This window comes from Balaenoptera musculus, chromosome 5 (assembly GCF_009873245.2).
Source record: "Balaenoptera musculus isolate JJ_BM4_2016_0621 chromosome 5, mBalMus1.pri.v3, whole genome shotgun sequence".
NCBI lineage: Eukaryota > Metazoa > Chordata > Mammalia > Artiodactyla > Balaenopteridae > Balaenoptera > Balaenoptera musculus.
Window position 1 is genome coordinate 87,367,066 of NC_045789.1, and position 14,189 is coordinate 87,381,254.

The 14,189-nt window shown below is 36.9% G+C and overlaps 1 protein-coding gene across 4 annotated transcripts in view; it reads right to left on the reverse strand.

Moving 5' to 3' along the window:
• Positions 1–5,102: 5,102 nt before the first annotated feature.
• Positions 5,103–14,189, reverse strand: part of TBC1D19 (TBC1 domain family member 19) — a 161,836-nt gene continuing 152,749 nt past the window's right edge. For 2 of the 4 annotated variants that reach the window (XM_036852006.1, XM_036852004.1), the window contains 3 exons: positions 12,420–12,535; positions 7,270–7,340; positions 5,782–6,255 (listed from right to left, as the gene is read on the reverse strand). In XM_036852006.1, the coding sequence (XP_036707901.1) occupies positions 6,181–6,255; positions 7,270–7,340; positions 12,420–12,535 (262 nt within the window). In that variant the 3' untranslated portion in view covers positions 5,782–6,180. Of the gene's footprint in view, positions 6,256–7,269; positions 7,341–12,419; positions 12,536–14,189 lie in introns of all 4 variants that reach the window. The other 2 variants (XM_036852005.1, XM_036852007.1) reach the window with 2 other exon arrangements.

Genomic DNA, 14,189 nt, shown 5'->3' on the forward strand with positions numbered 1-14,189 from the left:
AGAGATAGTCCATTTCATGGATTGGTAGATTCAATATTGTTAAGATATCAACTGTTCCCAAACCTATTTATAGGTTTAATGCTACCTCAATAAAAATAAAAATTGTAGCAGTTTTTATTTTTTTTTGGTACAAATGGAAAAGCTGATTCTAAGATTTAGAAATGCAAATAACTTAAAACAGCCAAAATAGTTTTGACATAGGTGAGCAAAATTAGAGTGCTTATACTACTTGATTTCAAGATTTACCCTAAAGCTACAAAAATCAAGACAGTGTGATATTGGAATAAGTATAGACATGAATCCATGGAGCAGAATAAAGAGTCCAGAAATAAACCCATAGATATATGATCAATTGAATCTATACAGAGGTGCTGACATAAAAGGATAGCTTTTTAGTAAATGGTGCTGGAACAATTGTACATCCATATGCAAAATGTGACCCTCAACCCTTAATTGGTACCATACACAAAAATTAACTAAAAAAAAAAAAAAGAATCAAAGGCCTAAATGTAAGAACTAAAACTATAAAATTTCTAGAAACAAACATAGGAAAAAATTTTTGTAACCTTGAGTTATACAAAGATTTGTTAGATAGGAGACAAAAAGTATGAACCATAAAAAAATGGATAAACTGATTCAACAAAATTAAAACTTTTGCTCTTTAAAAGATAGTTAAAAATTAAAAGACAAGCCACAGGCTGAGAGAAAATTTTACAAACCAGAAGTGTAACCAGAATAAAGAATTCTTACAACTTCAGGTAACTGATTAAAAACGGGCAAAAGATTTAGACACTTTATAAAAGGATATGTATAAATGGCAAATGAGCATAAAAAGATGCTCAACATCATAAGTAACTAGGGAAATGCAAATTTAAAACCACCTATTAGAATGACTAACATGATAATACCAAGTGTTGGTGAGGATCTGGAGCAACTGGAACTCTTACAAATTGCTAGTGGGAATGTAAACTGGTAGAACCACTTCAGAAAAGAGTTTGGAGGTTTCTTAGAAAGTTAAATTTATGCTTACATATGACTCAGCAATTCTACTCCTAGGTATTTACCCTAAAGAAATGAAGATATTCTACATGAAGGCTTGCACACAAATGTTTATAGTGGCTGTATCCATAATACACGAAAACATGAGAACAACATGGATGCCCGTTAACAATGATGGATAAACAAACTGTATGAAATACTACTAAGTCATAAAAAGGAATGGAAAACTAATCACACAACATGGATGAATCTCAGAACATCATGCTGAGCAAAAGAAGTCAGACACAAAAGAGTACATCTGTATGATTCCATTTCCATGAAACTCCAGAAAAGACCAATGTAATATTTAGGGATAGAGCAGATCAATGGTTGTTTGGAATGAATGTGCATATGGAAGATCAAACTGGAAGGAGCATAAAGAGAATTGTTTCAGGTGATGGAAATGCTCCGTACCTTGACTGTGGTGGTGGTGATGTGGGTTTATACGTTTGTCAAACTTTATAGAACTGTATAATTTAAATGAATATATTTTATTGTACATAAATTATATCTTAATAAAGTTGACTTAAGTGAAATAACTTGAGTGAGCTGAAGCGTGTACATTTTTTTCTCTCAAAATATTCTTCCTTTTTGGACTTCAACAGGCAACTCCACAAATCAACTTAGTAGATAAAATAGCTGAGTGACACTGAACAAGTGAGTTATTACTCTGAACTGAGCAATTTTCCTCATCAGTAAAATGAGTGAATTAGATGACTTCATTTGTTCATTCAATAAGCATTGACTAAAGCTCACTATGGGCAAGAAATATGCCAGGTTCTAAAGGTATAAAGCTGAAAAAGAAACCATTTTTGCCCTTAAGGAATCTGTCTAGTGGAAGACAAAGACAAGCTAACATATCATTAGGATACTGCTTATGTATATTTAGGGTATGAGGAGAATTCATAAGAGAAGCGATCTTCCCTGATGATGCAACACCTGAGTTGGGTTTTGAGGTACAAGTAAGAGTTAGGTAGAGAGGGAAGAAAAGGCATTCCAAGCAGAAGGTGCTGTATGGGCAACGGGCCAAAGGAGAGAGAGACATACCATGTGTTTAAGGTACTGCTGGTTGCTTAGTATATCTGGAACACAGATTTCATCCTTGTGTCCTGACTGAAAAAAAGTTTTAAAAGATTCCGCTAGTTTAACCAGTGTGTAGATAGGGGTCCTGTACCAAAGAATGATATCCATGTTGTAGAGGATCACCTAAAAGGTAAAATAACTATAACTTCAGTTAGGATCCTTTCTATTGCAAAGAGAATCTTTTGGCTCATGTAACAAAACAGTCCAGGGGTAGACTGATGGAGTGTGACCTGGGAATTAACAAGGTCAACAGAGCAGCTTCTCGCTTTTTGCATTCCTAGGCTGCAGCAGCTCCAGACCCTATATCCTCTCTTGTTCATATCCAGCTTCCTTGAAAGATTAAACCAAAGCCTCATAATCAAGTTTCATTGATTTTGCACAGTCTTAGGTATTGCACGGATCCTGAAACAATCCTTGTGGCCAGAGAGATGGTACATAATGATGGTTTGGCCAGGACCCAGAGGTCCTGGAGGTGAGAGTCAGTCTCATCTGAAGTGCATGGAGGTGGGGTAGATCTCCAAATAAAAATTAGAGCCTTTGCAGAAGAAGGGAGACTATAGATACTTAGGAGGAATTATATTTTAAGAAAAACATAATTGTTGAACAGATTCCAACAATTTTTAGAACAAGTCCGGGGGTACAAACACACATGGACAAATTTCTTCTTTCATCTTCCATTCCTAGGACTAGTCAATGAAAATTGACTTCAGAACAAAGTGATGTGAGACTCAATACATATACAAAAAACTATCACTCAATATTCTAAGTACCATATTAGTAAATGAGCAGTTTTATGAGAACAAAGAGAAGGGTGTCATTAATTCTAATTTATAGGCTCCAGGGTATCTTACAGTAGAGGAGAGTTTTTTAGTGGGGCCTTGAACAATGGAGGTCCTTCTGGCAGAGATAAAGTACAAGGCCATAGCTGGTTGAGGATGAGCACGTAATCTGGTGAGGATGAAGCACAGGATCACAGATCAGTGTGACAGAACAGGAGTGGAAAGATCAAGCTGTGGTGAATTTCCCCCACTCTGCTACAGAGCCTGGACTTTATCCTTTAAGCAATGTGGTATTGTTTATTTTTTAAGAATGTAAGTGACACAATCGAACCTGTATTTAGACAGCTGTAAGAACAGATCAGATACTTCCTGAGACAAGGAAGAAGATAAGTATAGGGGAATAAAGCTAAGTTGTGAAGTGGAAGCCTGAGAGAGTTCAAGCCTAATGGTCTCTATTTTCTCTATGAAATAGGCAGAGAGAGTACATGCAGAGTGTAAGGGAGTGCTATGCATTTAAGATACACTGAAAATTTCAATTAGCCAGAAGGCTGCATTACCAAAACATTCTGATCTAAAAGATTGTTCAATAAACTCTTCCACAATATAAGATCATACACATTACATACATACATAGTGAGTGAATTGAAATCCAGAAGAGCCAAATGCCATTCGTCTATTAGGTTATTTCACCATCAGTAAGAATGCCACAGGTAGAATAATGATCACTGGTCACCCAGATCATTGTGATCACTGGCAGAGCCTATGTGAGGGGCTGCCAGGGGTTGGTAGGAGATGGTGTGGGAGAATGCTGGAGGGAGGAGGCCAAGAGAAGTAGTGTGAGGAGGGTAGAGATGGAGTGGGCAAGGCAACCTGACTGCCCTCAGTGCAGTATTTTAACAAGCAGCCAAGAGCAGCATATGGCTGAGAGGGGTTTGTGACAGCGGCGAAATGTGTGGCAGCCTACCAGGTTTGGCTTTGGGATTCAGATTCAGAATGACTGGCTAGAGCCACCTGTTCCAAATGAAAGGATCTGCTATGCCATGGTCCATTCATTTTCTTATAGATATAGATGAAGTCTCAAATTATCAAATAAAGTCATGCAAATGCTAATGAAGTTGGGCATTCTTCACATATTATCTTCTACCACTTGATCTTAAAATGTCATATTTAAAATTAATTACTGGGACCTCCCTGGTGGCGCATTGGTTAAGAATACACCTGCCAGTGCAGGGGACACGGGTTCGAGCCCTGGTCCAGGAAGATCCCACATGCCATGGAGCAACTAAGCCTGTGCACCACAACTACTGAGCCTGCGCTCTACAGCCCGCGAGCCACAACTACTGAAGCCTGCGTACCTAGAGCCCGTGCTCCGCAACAAGAGAAGCCACCGCAATGAGAAGCCCGCGCACCACAACTAGAGAAAGCCCACGCTCAGCCACGAAGACCGAATGCAGCCAAAAAATAAATAAATAAAACAAAATAAAATTAATTACTGACAACCTCTTATATTTGCTTGGTGCTTTGTAGTTAAAAAAAAAAATCACTTTCAAATGTATTTTCTCATTTGGTCTTACTCAACCCTGTAAGGTAAACAGAGCAAATACAAAACTTTCCTGCTGCCTGTCCTCTCCTCCGCATACCCCACCCAAATTACAGATAAGAGAGATTAGATTATGTGGGGACTTCAAGCTAGGACAAGAACTCCTCCAGTTTAATGTTTCTCCTACTAGATTACTACATTGCTACTTTTAAAAAAGCTTATGAATATTCTCCTAAAGAAAAAAGCCAAAGGTGGGTGTATCTGAACACATTTGACCTTAATCATTTAAAACTCTCTCTCTTCCTAACAGTCATGGGTATATGCTTATCCCTGTGATGAATGTGCATTTGTATACACAGAAGGGCAAAGCGTATGATTATAATTGTATCGCCTTCAAAAGCAATAACATGGAGTTTATTAAGAATCAATCACTGAATAAATGATTATTTAGTCCTCAATAAGTCAACAAGTACCTGATGAATAAAAGCATTTATATAGATTTTCAAATTAATAACTAGTAGTTATATAAAATTCCACCACACTTGCAGTCTTGTGCTAAACCTCATACATTTCCTAAAAATATACTCTCTAAATAAAAGACTCGGGAAATAGATTTTGATAAAACTTAATACAATTCTAAGCATTCAGTAAGACTATCAATCTATTGATTCAGAATTTTATTGAAGTGATCAGCATCTTGAATTTGAGTATAAAATTGAGACAATGATTTTTGGATTTTTTTTCACATTCTATCATTCTGCATTATAGAAATGCTAGGTCTCTAAGAAGTAACATTAAATAAGACCCTCCACTTACAATAAGGACCAAAATAAGATTGATGCCTTGCATAATGTCTTCAGTTCTAGAATGAATGTATAATACCTACTTCTGGTCTCGCTAAGCTGCTCTGCCCTAGAAGTAAATCTCATTAAACCAAGCTTCAGTAAAAGTGCATATGGTTTTGATTTTTCACTCCCTTCATTGAGTCCTTTGGTGTCCTCTTTGTATACTTCCAAAGTAATGGAATCTGGCAACAGATCTCAGCAGTGTCAAGTCTTCTAACTAAGAGATGGAAGGTTGAGAAATTTAAAGGGATCATTCTATTGTTTTCTTTTTTCAGAAAGTGATGAATAAAACACTGTCAGGTGGAGACAACTGTATTTGACCTTCCCCAATAGAGGGAGAGATAAAATGGAGAGGGATCTAGAAGATCTCTGATGAGAGAAAAGTTGTTAAAAACACCAAAGTACATTTGAATTCCTACTTAAAAGCATTATCTTTTTCAAGTCTTCCCACATGCTACCCCACCCCTGGCTTTGAGTGAAAAGCAATTTATAAGACAAAATGATTCATTATCTAGAGATAAATTTACAAACTGACATAAGAGAACTGTCCCAGAGGCTACATTACCTATTCAAGTTTATTACAGTATCTTTAGTTCTTATTGCATATACTGTTACATGCCTTTTACAAGCCAGGGTTATCTATGCTATGTATGCTCAATTTAGCAGAAGTTATATCTATTGCTTCTCTCTTGAAAATCAGCAGCATGCAATGCAATATGTGGTGTGCAGAGTTATTGTTTCAAAAAGTGAAAAACTACTTAGGTTTAACTGAGGAGGAACATGATCTTTATTGGCTTATATGCAAAGTTTAATTTTGGTTTTATGCAGAGTTTGCATAGTTCATGATTACTTTCTAATGAAAAACTAGATGTGTTGTCAGTGACCTTGAAGAAGATCAGGTGACAGTAGCAAACAGAAAAATTTGAAGAAGTGGCATGACTTTTAAAGTAGAAAGGTCAGCAAGAACTGCCTGAAACAAAAAAACAAAAGGAATGATTAATATCCGCATTCTGATCAGCAAAGTGAAGCCTATGAAATAAACACAGAAACACCTTTACAATGTAATTCTGATATCAACACACTCTAAGTTCTTCAGACTGGTCCCAAATCTCTGTACTGAAGCTACAACCTTCTTTCTCTTTTCTGAACATCTTAATGTTAGAACACGTGCAAAATACTCAAATGTGCAGTAGAAAATAATCTGGACTTTAGCCTTGAGCCTTCTTCAAATATACAAGGTAGCATGAGTTTATAAGAGGTCTAACATTTCAACTTGCTTCTATAAATAAACGTACATTATGAATCCTAGTCCCGTTATACTAAGGAGTAACTGACTTTAGGAAATCACTTTAAGATGGAACTAATGTTTACTCAGTTGCAAGATGCTTAAACATCCTCTTCCCTTTAAACAAAGAATGTAGGCAGCTATTTTAAGGATAAAATTTACATTTCTATGAGAGATAACAAATAGAGTATTATTGTAAGCCACTGTTTAATTGAACCATGCTTCAGGTGTAAGATATACTACTGAAAAGAAACGAGTTTTAAATAATTAACTCACAACTAAAACTAACCAAAAAGCCCACATATCTTTACTATATCATCCAAACACATGCTCTTTAATTCTTTCAACTAGTTTGTCTTTGTTCTAGGAGCATAACACATGGATATGAACAATTATAAGAAAATGCAACATAAGCCCCAATAGTTTCTATTAAAACTACTAGGTATCTTGTTTCCTGTAACGGTTATAGTGGTTTCCCATAATAATCTTGTTTATGACTCCTTCACAAGAACATTGTTTTCAAGTAATTAAGGAATTCTGAATACTTAATATTACTTAGCTCAAAACTTATGGGTTTTACCCAACTTAAAAAATTAGGCTGCGAGTAATGTGTGTCCTATGCATCTGACACTAAAGTGGCCGAGCCTGGCAATCTCTCAGGAGCTATTTCCATCCCATCTGAGTGAAACTTATCCTTACTTCAGCTGCAGCCAGTGATGTCACCTCCATCAGGTTCACTGCTCGGAAAGCAAACACAGCAGCTGCCAGGACTGGAAAAGAATGCACACTATTTCAACTGCTAGTCTACTCATCAGCCAGACAATTTTACTGCTATACCCACAACCCACTGTGAGGGCTCAGAATTAGTGCTTCACAACTGCATCCTGCATTCTGAGTTAAGGCCTTGTGATGAATGGAAATTGTCTCCTCTGGAGAACAGTGGCTTGACGGCACAGTTTTGGGAAAAAGGGAAATTTTAGTGGTTTTAAAAAAGCCATTTTATAAATTGTTTCATACCTATAACTTTAATTGTAACAATTTTTAAATGGCATGAAGATCTAATGACTATCTTAAAAATAAAGATGTATTTTGATGCAGGTGTTTCTTACTGATGCAATGGACAGGCTTCTGAAAAGTTATGAGCAGACTGAATTTTTAAATATATCAGATGATGTTTCATATGTACCAAGGAGGTATCCTGATAAAAATGTGGCAATAAAGTCTTTCCTTAAAAATATTTTTATACTCAGCACTGACTTTCTTAGAGTGTCATAAATGGATACGTCTGTGGGGCGGGCTACTGTGGGATTGATCCTGACTTTTACATTAATGTTGGCCACAGAAAAAGAAGTTGAAACTTTGAAAAGAAAATAAACCAAACCATTATAGAACATCTTGAAGGTCAATAATATATACTGAGTAGAAAACATTTGGATTTTTGTTCCCATTAATCATCTGCATATGAAAAGAGAGTAATACTGACATGCATTATGTCTTATTATATAATCTACCATAAAACTTTGTGAAAGTGGATGAGTCATCATGAACAATGGAAGGACCATGTAATAGGTTCAGGCAACTCTGATAAGGAAATGGGACTGCCTGGAGGTGACTCTTGACTTTTCCCCATTTTTTTTCATCACCAGTAGTGGTAGTACATTCCCTACCCAACAAGTCCTTAAAGTTTAGGAAATGAATGGTAAGGAATCTTTAAAATTATTTGGAAGACTGGTTCCTAAGTATATTGCATAGATAATGCAAATGCTTTTTTAAAATACATTTTTACTATGGAAGTAATAATAATGATAATAGCAGTTAATTCTCATATCAAAAATGAGTTAAGTACTATTGTTAGCCCCATTTTACTAATGTAGAAACTGAGGCACTGTGAGTTTGGATGACATATTCAGAGTCACACAGGTAGAAAATAGCAGAGTGACTACTCAACTCTGGCCCTAGAGCTCAAGCATTTAACCACTATGTGATGACATTTTTGAGATTGAAGGTAAGCATTAATGACTCATCCCTGATATAGAAATCTGTGTGCTTTCCTAAGAATCACCTTCTCTTCTGTCCCTCAGAATGGTTTTCCCCTGGGATAAACCATAATGGAAAAGAATATAAAAAAGACTGTATATACATGTATAACTGAGTCACTTTGTTGTACAGCAGAAATTAACCCAACATTGTAAATCAACTATACTTCAATTAAAAAAAAAACAAGAATGGTTTTCCAGAGGTGGCCTGAAGGACGATGCATGGTGGTCCTGGGCTCTGGACCACCTGATAGGGGTCATGCCTATGGAGCAGAAGTCAGGAGCCAGGTCTCTTAATTTCCCCAGATAGAGGCAGGGTGACTGGGAAGCACAGGCAGTTTTCGAGGGGACAACAGACTTTGGACATTTTGTCAAAAAAAGCATTAGAACTAGTTAGGAAAATTCTGGGAGAAAAAAAGATGGTAGTGGTAAAATAAAATCTAAAAAGTCATCAGCTGGGATTATTTAATATGTAACAAGGGATATAAGAGACCTGGGGCAAAGAATTTACCCTTTAACTGAAATGGAGAAAACTTAAGTACCTAAAGTCCCTCAGCTTCCATTTTTACAAGAATATCAAAGAAAACCATTTCTGTGGACCAACAACTTCTTTATAGTTTTCTAATATCTGGAATCATATTTGAAAATGGAGACATTTTAGGAAATGTCTCCATTAAGGGTTGTGGTCACTATTTCCTTTTTTGAGTATAATTTAATGGAGTTGGTGAAAGCTTGACAGGATGGTCAAATTTTCCGCTGTAGCAGGAAAGAGTTTTACATGGTGGGAAATATACAGTTTTTCCAAAGGTAGATAAGAGGGGGAATAAAAGAGTAGTTACTAATTGACTTCAGCATCCAAAATGCTTATGTGCTCACAACCTTTATTTATCTTGGTGTCACATCACAGAAGTTCCTTTCCGTCTGCTTCATGATTGCTTTGCCCAGTCCTTCCTCAGAGCAGGTTTATTTGCCAAGGAGAAAAGGTCTATACTTTGGGATATTTTCTTTTTTTTTTTTTTCTTTTTTTTTTAATTAAAAAAATTTTTTTTTATTTTTGGCTGTGTTGGGTCTTCATTGCTGAGCGTGGGCTTTCTCTAGTTGCGGCGAGCTGGGGCTACTCTTTGTTGCAGTGCTCAGGCTTCTCATTGTGTTGGCTTCTCTTGTTGCGGAGCATGGGCTCTAGGCACGCGGGCTTCAGTAGTTGTGGCTCGCGGGCTCTAGAATGCAGACTCAGTAGTTGTGGCCCACGGGCTTAGTTGCTCCGCGGCATGTGGGATCTTCCCGGACCAGGGCTTGAACCCGTGTCCACTGCATTGGCAGGTGGATTCTTAACCACTGCACCACCAGGGAAGTCCTGGGATATTTTCAACTGAAGTCATGCTTCATATGAAATATAGAAACTCAAATATTTACTTTTGGTCTTTTAAACTGTTTTCATTAATTTTAAGCAACTCTATCATGAACATTAAGATACCTATGCTTTAAACTGTTCTTCAAAAGGCCCTAATTAGTTCACAACTGAAACCAGTAATATTTACTAAAATATTTCTAAAGACTATATAAGCTCACTTGAGCAAAAAAGGTGGTCGCAAAATATTCAGACCAAAAAATGTATAAAATAATCAAAACTAACTTATATACCCATCTACATGCAATTACCTACCTATGGCTCTTTATCTGAATTCCATGGTAGGAATTCCCATTAGTCTAATTCCATTTCTAGATGTTCTACACTTCTTCTCTGTTGATTTTTTAAAAACACTCAGAGAAAGTGAATGGATGCAATAGTGTGAACTGCATTTCTACCTATACATCAATAACTTTTTAATTAATGTATTAAGCTTACAGCAGAGTACGTGGCTTAGAGCAAATGCAGCATTCAGCATTCATTTCTCTTTCACTTCAGTTTGCTGAGGGGTGATAAGTCACAGAATGGGAGACTTTAAATTGGAAGACGCTTTGAAGGTCTTCCAATTCAACATTTCTTTCATGATAGAAAACCTCTTAACCCTTTAGATGACAGTTGAAAAGCCCATTCTACTTTTGGAAAGTCCTAATTATTAGAAAGTACTTTCTAATACTGAGCCCATTTCTTTAACATGCTCTAATGTTTTTTGAAATGATACAAAAAGCTACATACAATACTCTTCAAAATTTATTCCCTACCCAGAAGAGTTATTTGGTAGAAAATCTAAAATCCTGTTACCTGAGAAATGGTAGCAAAAAACAAGACTACTTAGCCTGGAAAATAGAAGACTTTGAGGAAAGGAGGGGGTGAGAGAGTAGAAAAAACATGATGATGATCCTGGTTTAACAGTAGTACATTTTAACAAGTTATATTATCCAGGGACTTCCCTGGCGGTCTACTGGTTAAGACTCCGCGCTTCCACTGCAGGGGGTGCAGGTTTGATCCGTGGTGGGGGAACTAAGATCCCACACGCCATGCAACGTGGCAAAAAAAGGAAAAAAGTTATATTATCCAGAAATGAAATGGGCTACTTGGTAAGACAGGGATTATCCAACAATGAATGTTCAAACACAGGATAAGGACTGCCTGTCAGAAATATTTAAAAGAAGTTATACCTGATGACCTCTAGGATTCCCGTCCGTCTCTAGATTGTATGTATCACTGCCATTCAGCCAAAAGAGGTGATGGCAGACCATTTCTTCCTAACTCATATTTGTATGGGCTTTAAAAACAACTGAGATAGAAAGATACTGGGAGTTGTTAAAAACCCCAGTAAATGATATCTCTCATTATACCAGGGGCAACATTTATCTTCACGGCACTTTATTATTACCTCAATTTTCCTTTTCAAAATGCCACCTAATTACTCGAACTCTCAGCATTCAAAAATATGTTAATATGGTACCTAGAGAATCTTCTGCAAGAAAAGGGTCATCAATTAAGCATTATTTCCAAATGGCCCAGAGAGGTGTCTTTACAATGCTATCACTGGGTAAAGATTAAATAATTTGTTCAATATCACAAAACTGGAGAAGGTTGGAACCAGCACTCTGCCAACTTCTCTGCTCTCCATCCATGTGAAAACCCTGTAATACTTATTTGAATTCCCTGATAATTTCAATGATAAAAATAATTGAGTCTATTTTACACACAGAGGAGCAAAATAATATAATAAGAAATCTGTGCCCTATGTGTTATCACACAGTTGCCCTCTGTGTATATCTGTTGTAAGAACTTAATTATTAAATAAGAGATGGATTTGTGGCTCTCTGAAAAAAAGATGAATTTCTTTTTGGCTTAAGAGAATATGTAAAAGGGGAAACTCAGTTACCAGGGCAGGAGTCAGAGACTGTTAGCAATAAGGAAAAGGTTTTGAGTTCAGTATAAACTGAAGTCCAGAAGAGCTGAGATTTCAACTATGCAGGGAGGCTCAGTCTCAGTTTGGATTTTAGGTAGTAGTTGAGAAAGGGCACAGAACAGAACACTAAGGTAGTCAGAGGAGTCAGGAAAAGAACAGAAGTATACCTACACTCTGCTGTGCAAACCTCACAGGTGCTGAGACCGTAAGCCCTGGCTGGACTAAAAGCAGGGGAGGGGAGCTGGACATTCCTAAAAGCGACGAAAAAAGACTAGGAATAGACGTGATGGGCAGTTATGCAGACGTATTTAGATTGCAGAATCTCAGTGCTTGTCTTCCAAGGCAGATAAATCTACTAAATGTTCATGAATTAGAAATGACAGACAACTGTAGACTCAAATTCCAATTACAGATGGTGAATGTTAGAAAGGAAAGGGGCTTTACTATAGAAAGAGCATGTGTTTTACAAACAAGCACTTACTCTTACCAGCAAGAATTTCCAGAGAGTTGTACCCTAGGATTCTATCCCACAAAAGTAAGAGTTGATCTGTAGCTAAGTATCCAGAGAAAGCTCGAACCATCCATTTAAATGATATGCGAAGTCTGTAGGCAAAGAAAAAAAAGAAATTTTACCAGTGGAATTTTTTCTCGTCAAAAAGCAATATCAGAAGAACTCAACCAGTTCCATTATTAGGTAACTCCTTTGTGGGTCTGAAAAATCACATGGGCATTTAAAACTCAAGCACTCTACATATATACAATGGAATACTACTCAGCCATAAAAAAGAATGAAATAATGCCATTTGCAGCAACATGGATGGACCTAGAGGTTATCATACTAAGTGAAGGAAGTCAGAAAGAGAAAGACAAATACCACATGAAATCACTTACATGTGGAATCTAAAATATGACACAAATAAACTTATCTATGAAACAGAAACAGGCTCACAGACATAGAAAACAGACTTGTGGTTGCCAAGGGGGAGGGGGGAGGGATAGATGGGGAGTTTGGGATTAGCAGATGCAAACTATTATGGTATTGAATGGATAAACAACAAGGTCCTACTGTTGTAGGTCCTACTGTTCCTGCAGGGAACTATATTCAATATCCTGTGATAAACCATAATGGAAAGAATATGAAAAAGAATGTATATATATGTATAACTGAAACACTGCTGTGATTAACACAACATTGTAAATCAACTATACTTCAATAAAATAAATTAAGAAAAACCTCAAGTACTCTATTAAAAGCTGTAAAAAGTGCAATGGTGAGAAACCATGAGTCCTCAAATTAGTGGTCTCAAAAGCATTAAGAGAAAGAATTATATTCCTGGGTCCTACTTTATGTTATAGTTCATTCTTTAGAAAACTCACTTCTACATTCTGTTTTTCAGGGTGTGTACTAATTAGCTATCAATGAGGTGATCTTATATTGGATCTTAACAGTTCCAGGCAAGCCAAGAACATTTGAATTTTTATTCAAGATACTTGAAAGAGCTTGATAGCTGCATATTTTTCCAATTCAATAAATTATATTCCTACATTTCACTCAAATGGCTACAAAGGATGAAAAAAGACAAAGAAAACTAGTTTTTAAGCTATAGGGGGACTTCCATGGTGGCACAGTGGGTAAGAATCTGCCTGCCAATGCAGGGGACACAGGTTCGATCCCTGGTCTGGGAAGATCCCACATGCCATGGAGCAGCTAAGTCCATGCGTCAAACCACTGAGCCTGCGCTTTAGAGCCCGCGAACCACAACTATTGAGCCCATGCACCTAGAGCCCGTGCTCTGCAACAAGAGAAGCCACCACAAGGAGAAGCCCGCGCACCGCAACGAAGAGTAGCTCCTGCTCGCCGCAACTAGAGAAAGCCTGTGCACAGCAACAAAGATCCAACGCAGCTAAAAATAAAAAATTAAATTAAATCTTCAAAAAAAAAGCTATAAGGGACCTTGGAAATAGATCTCTGATTTGAAACCCTTAGTTTTATAGAAGAGGTCATCAGAACTCTGAAAAATCAACCAGAAAATTCAATTAAATTCCATTTTGCAAAAAAAAAAAAAAAAGTCCTAAGAAGTATGAGATCTTACTGTTTCATAAATAGGTTATGTTACAATAACAATTTATCTCTAGAATCAGGAAACAAACTCTTTGGCTTTGGTACCTGAAGAGATAAAATAGTCTCTCAGTTTCTGTACTATCTATTGGCAATTAAACATCACTTGACTGCCCCTGAGAGGTTCTAGCCAAATTC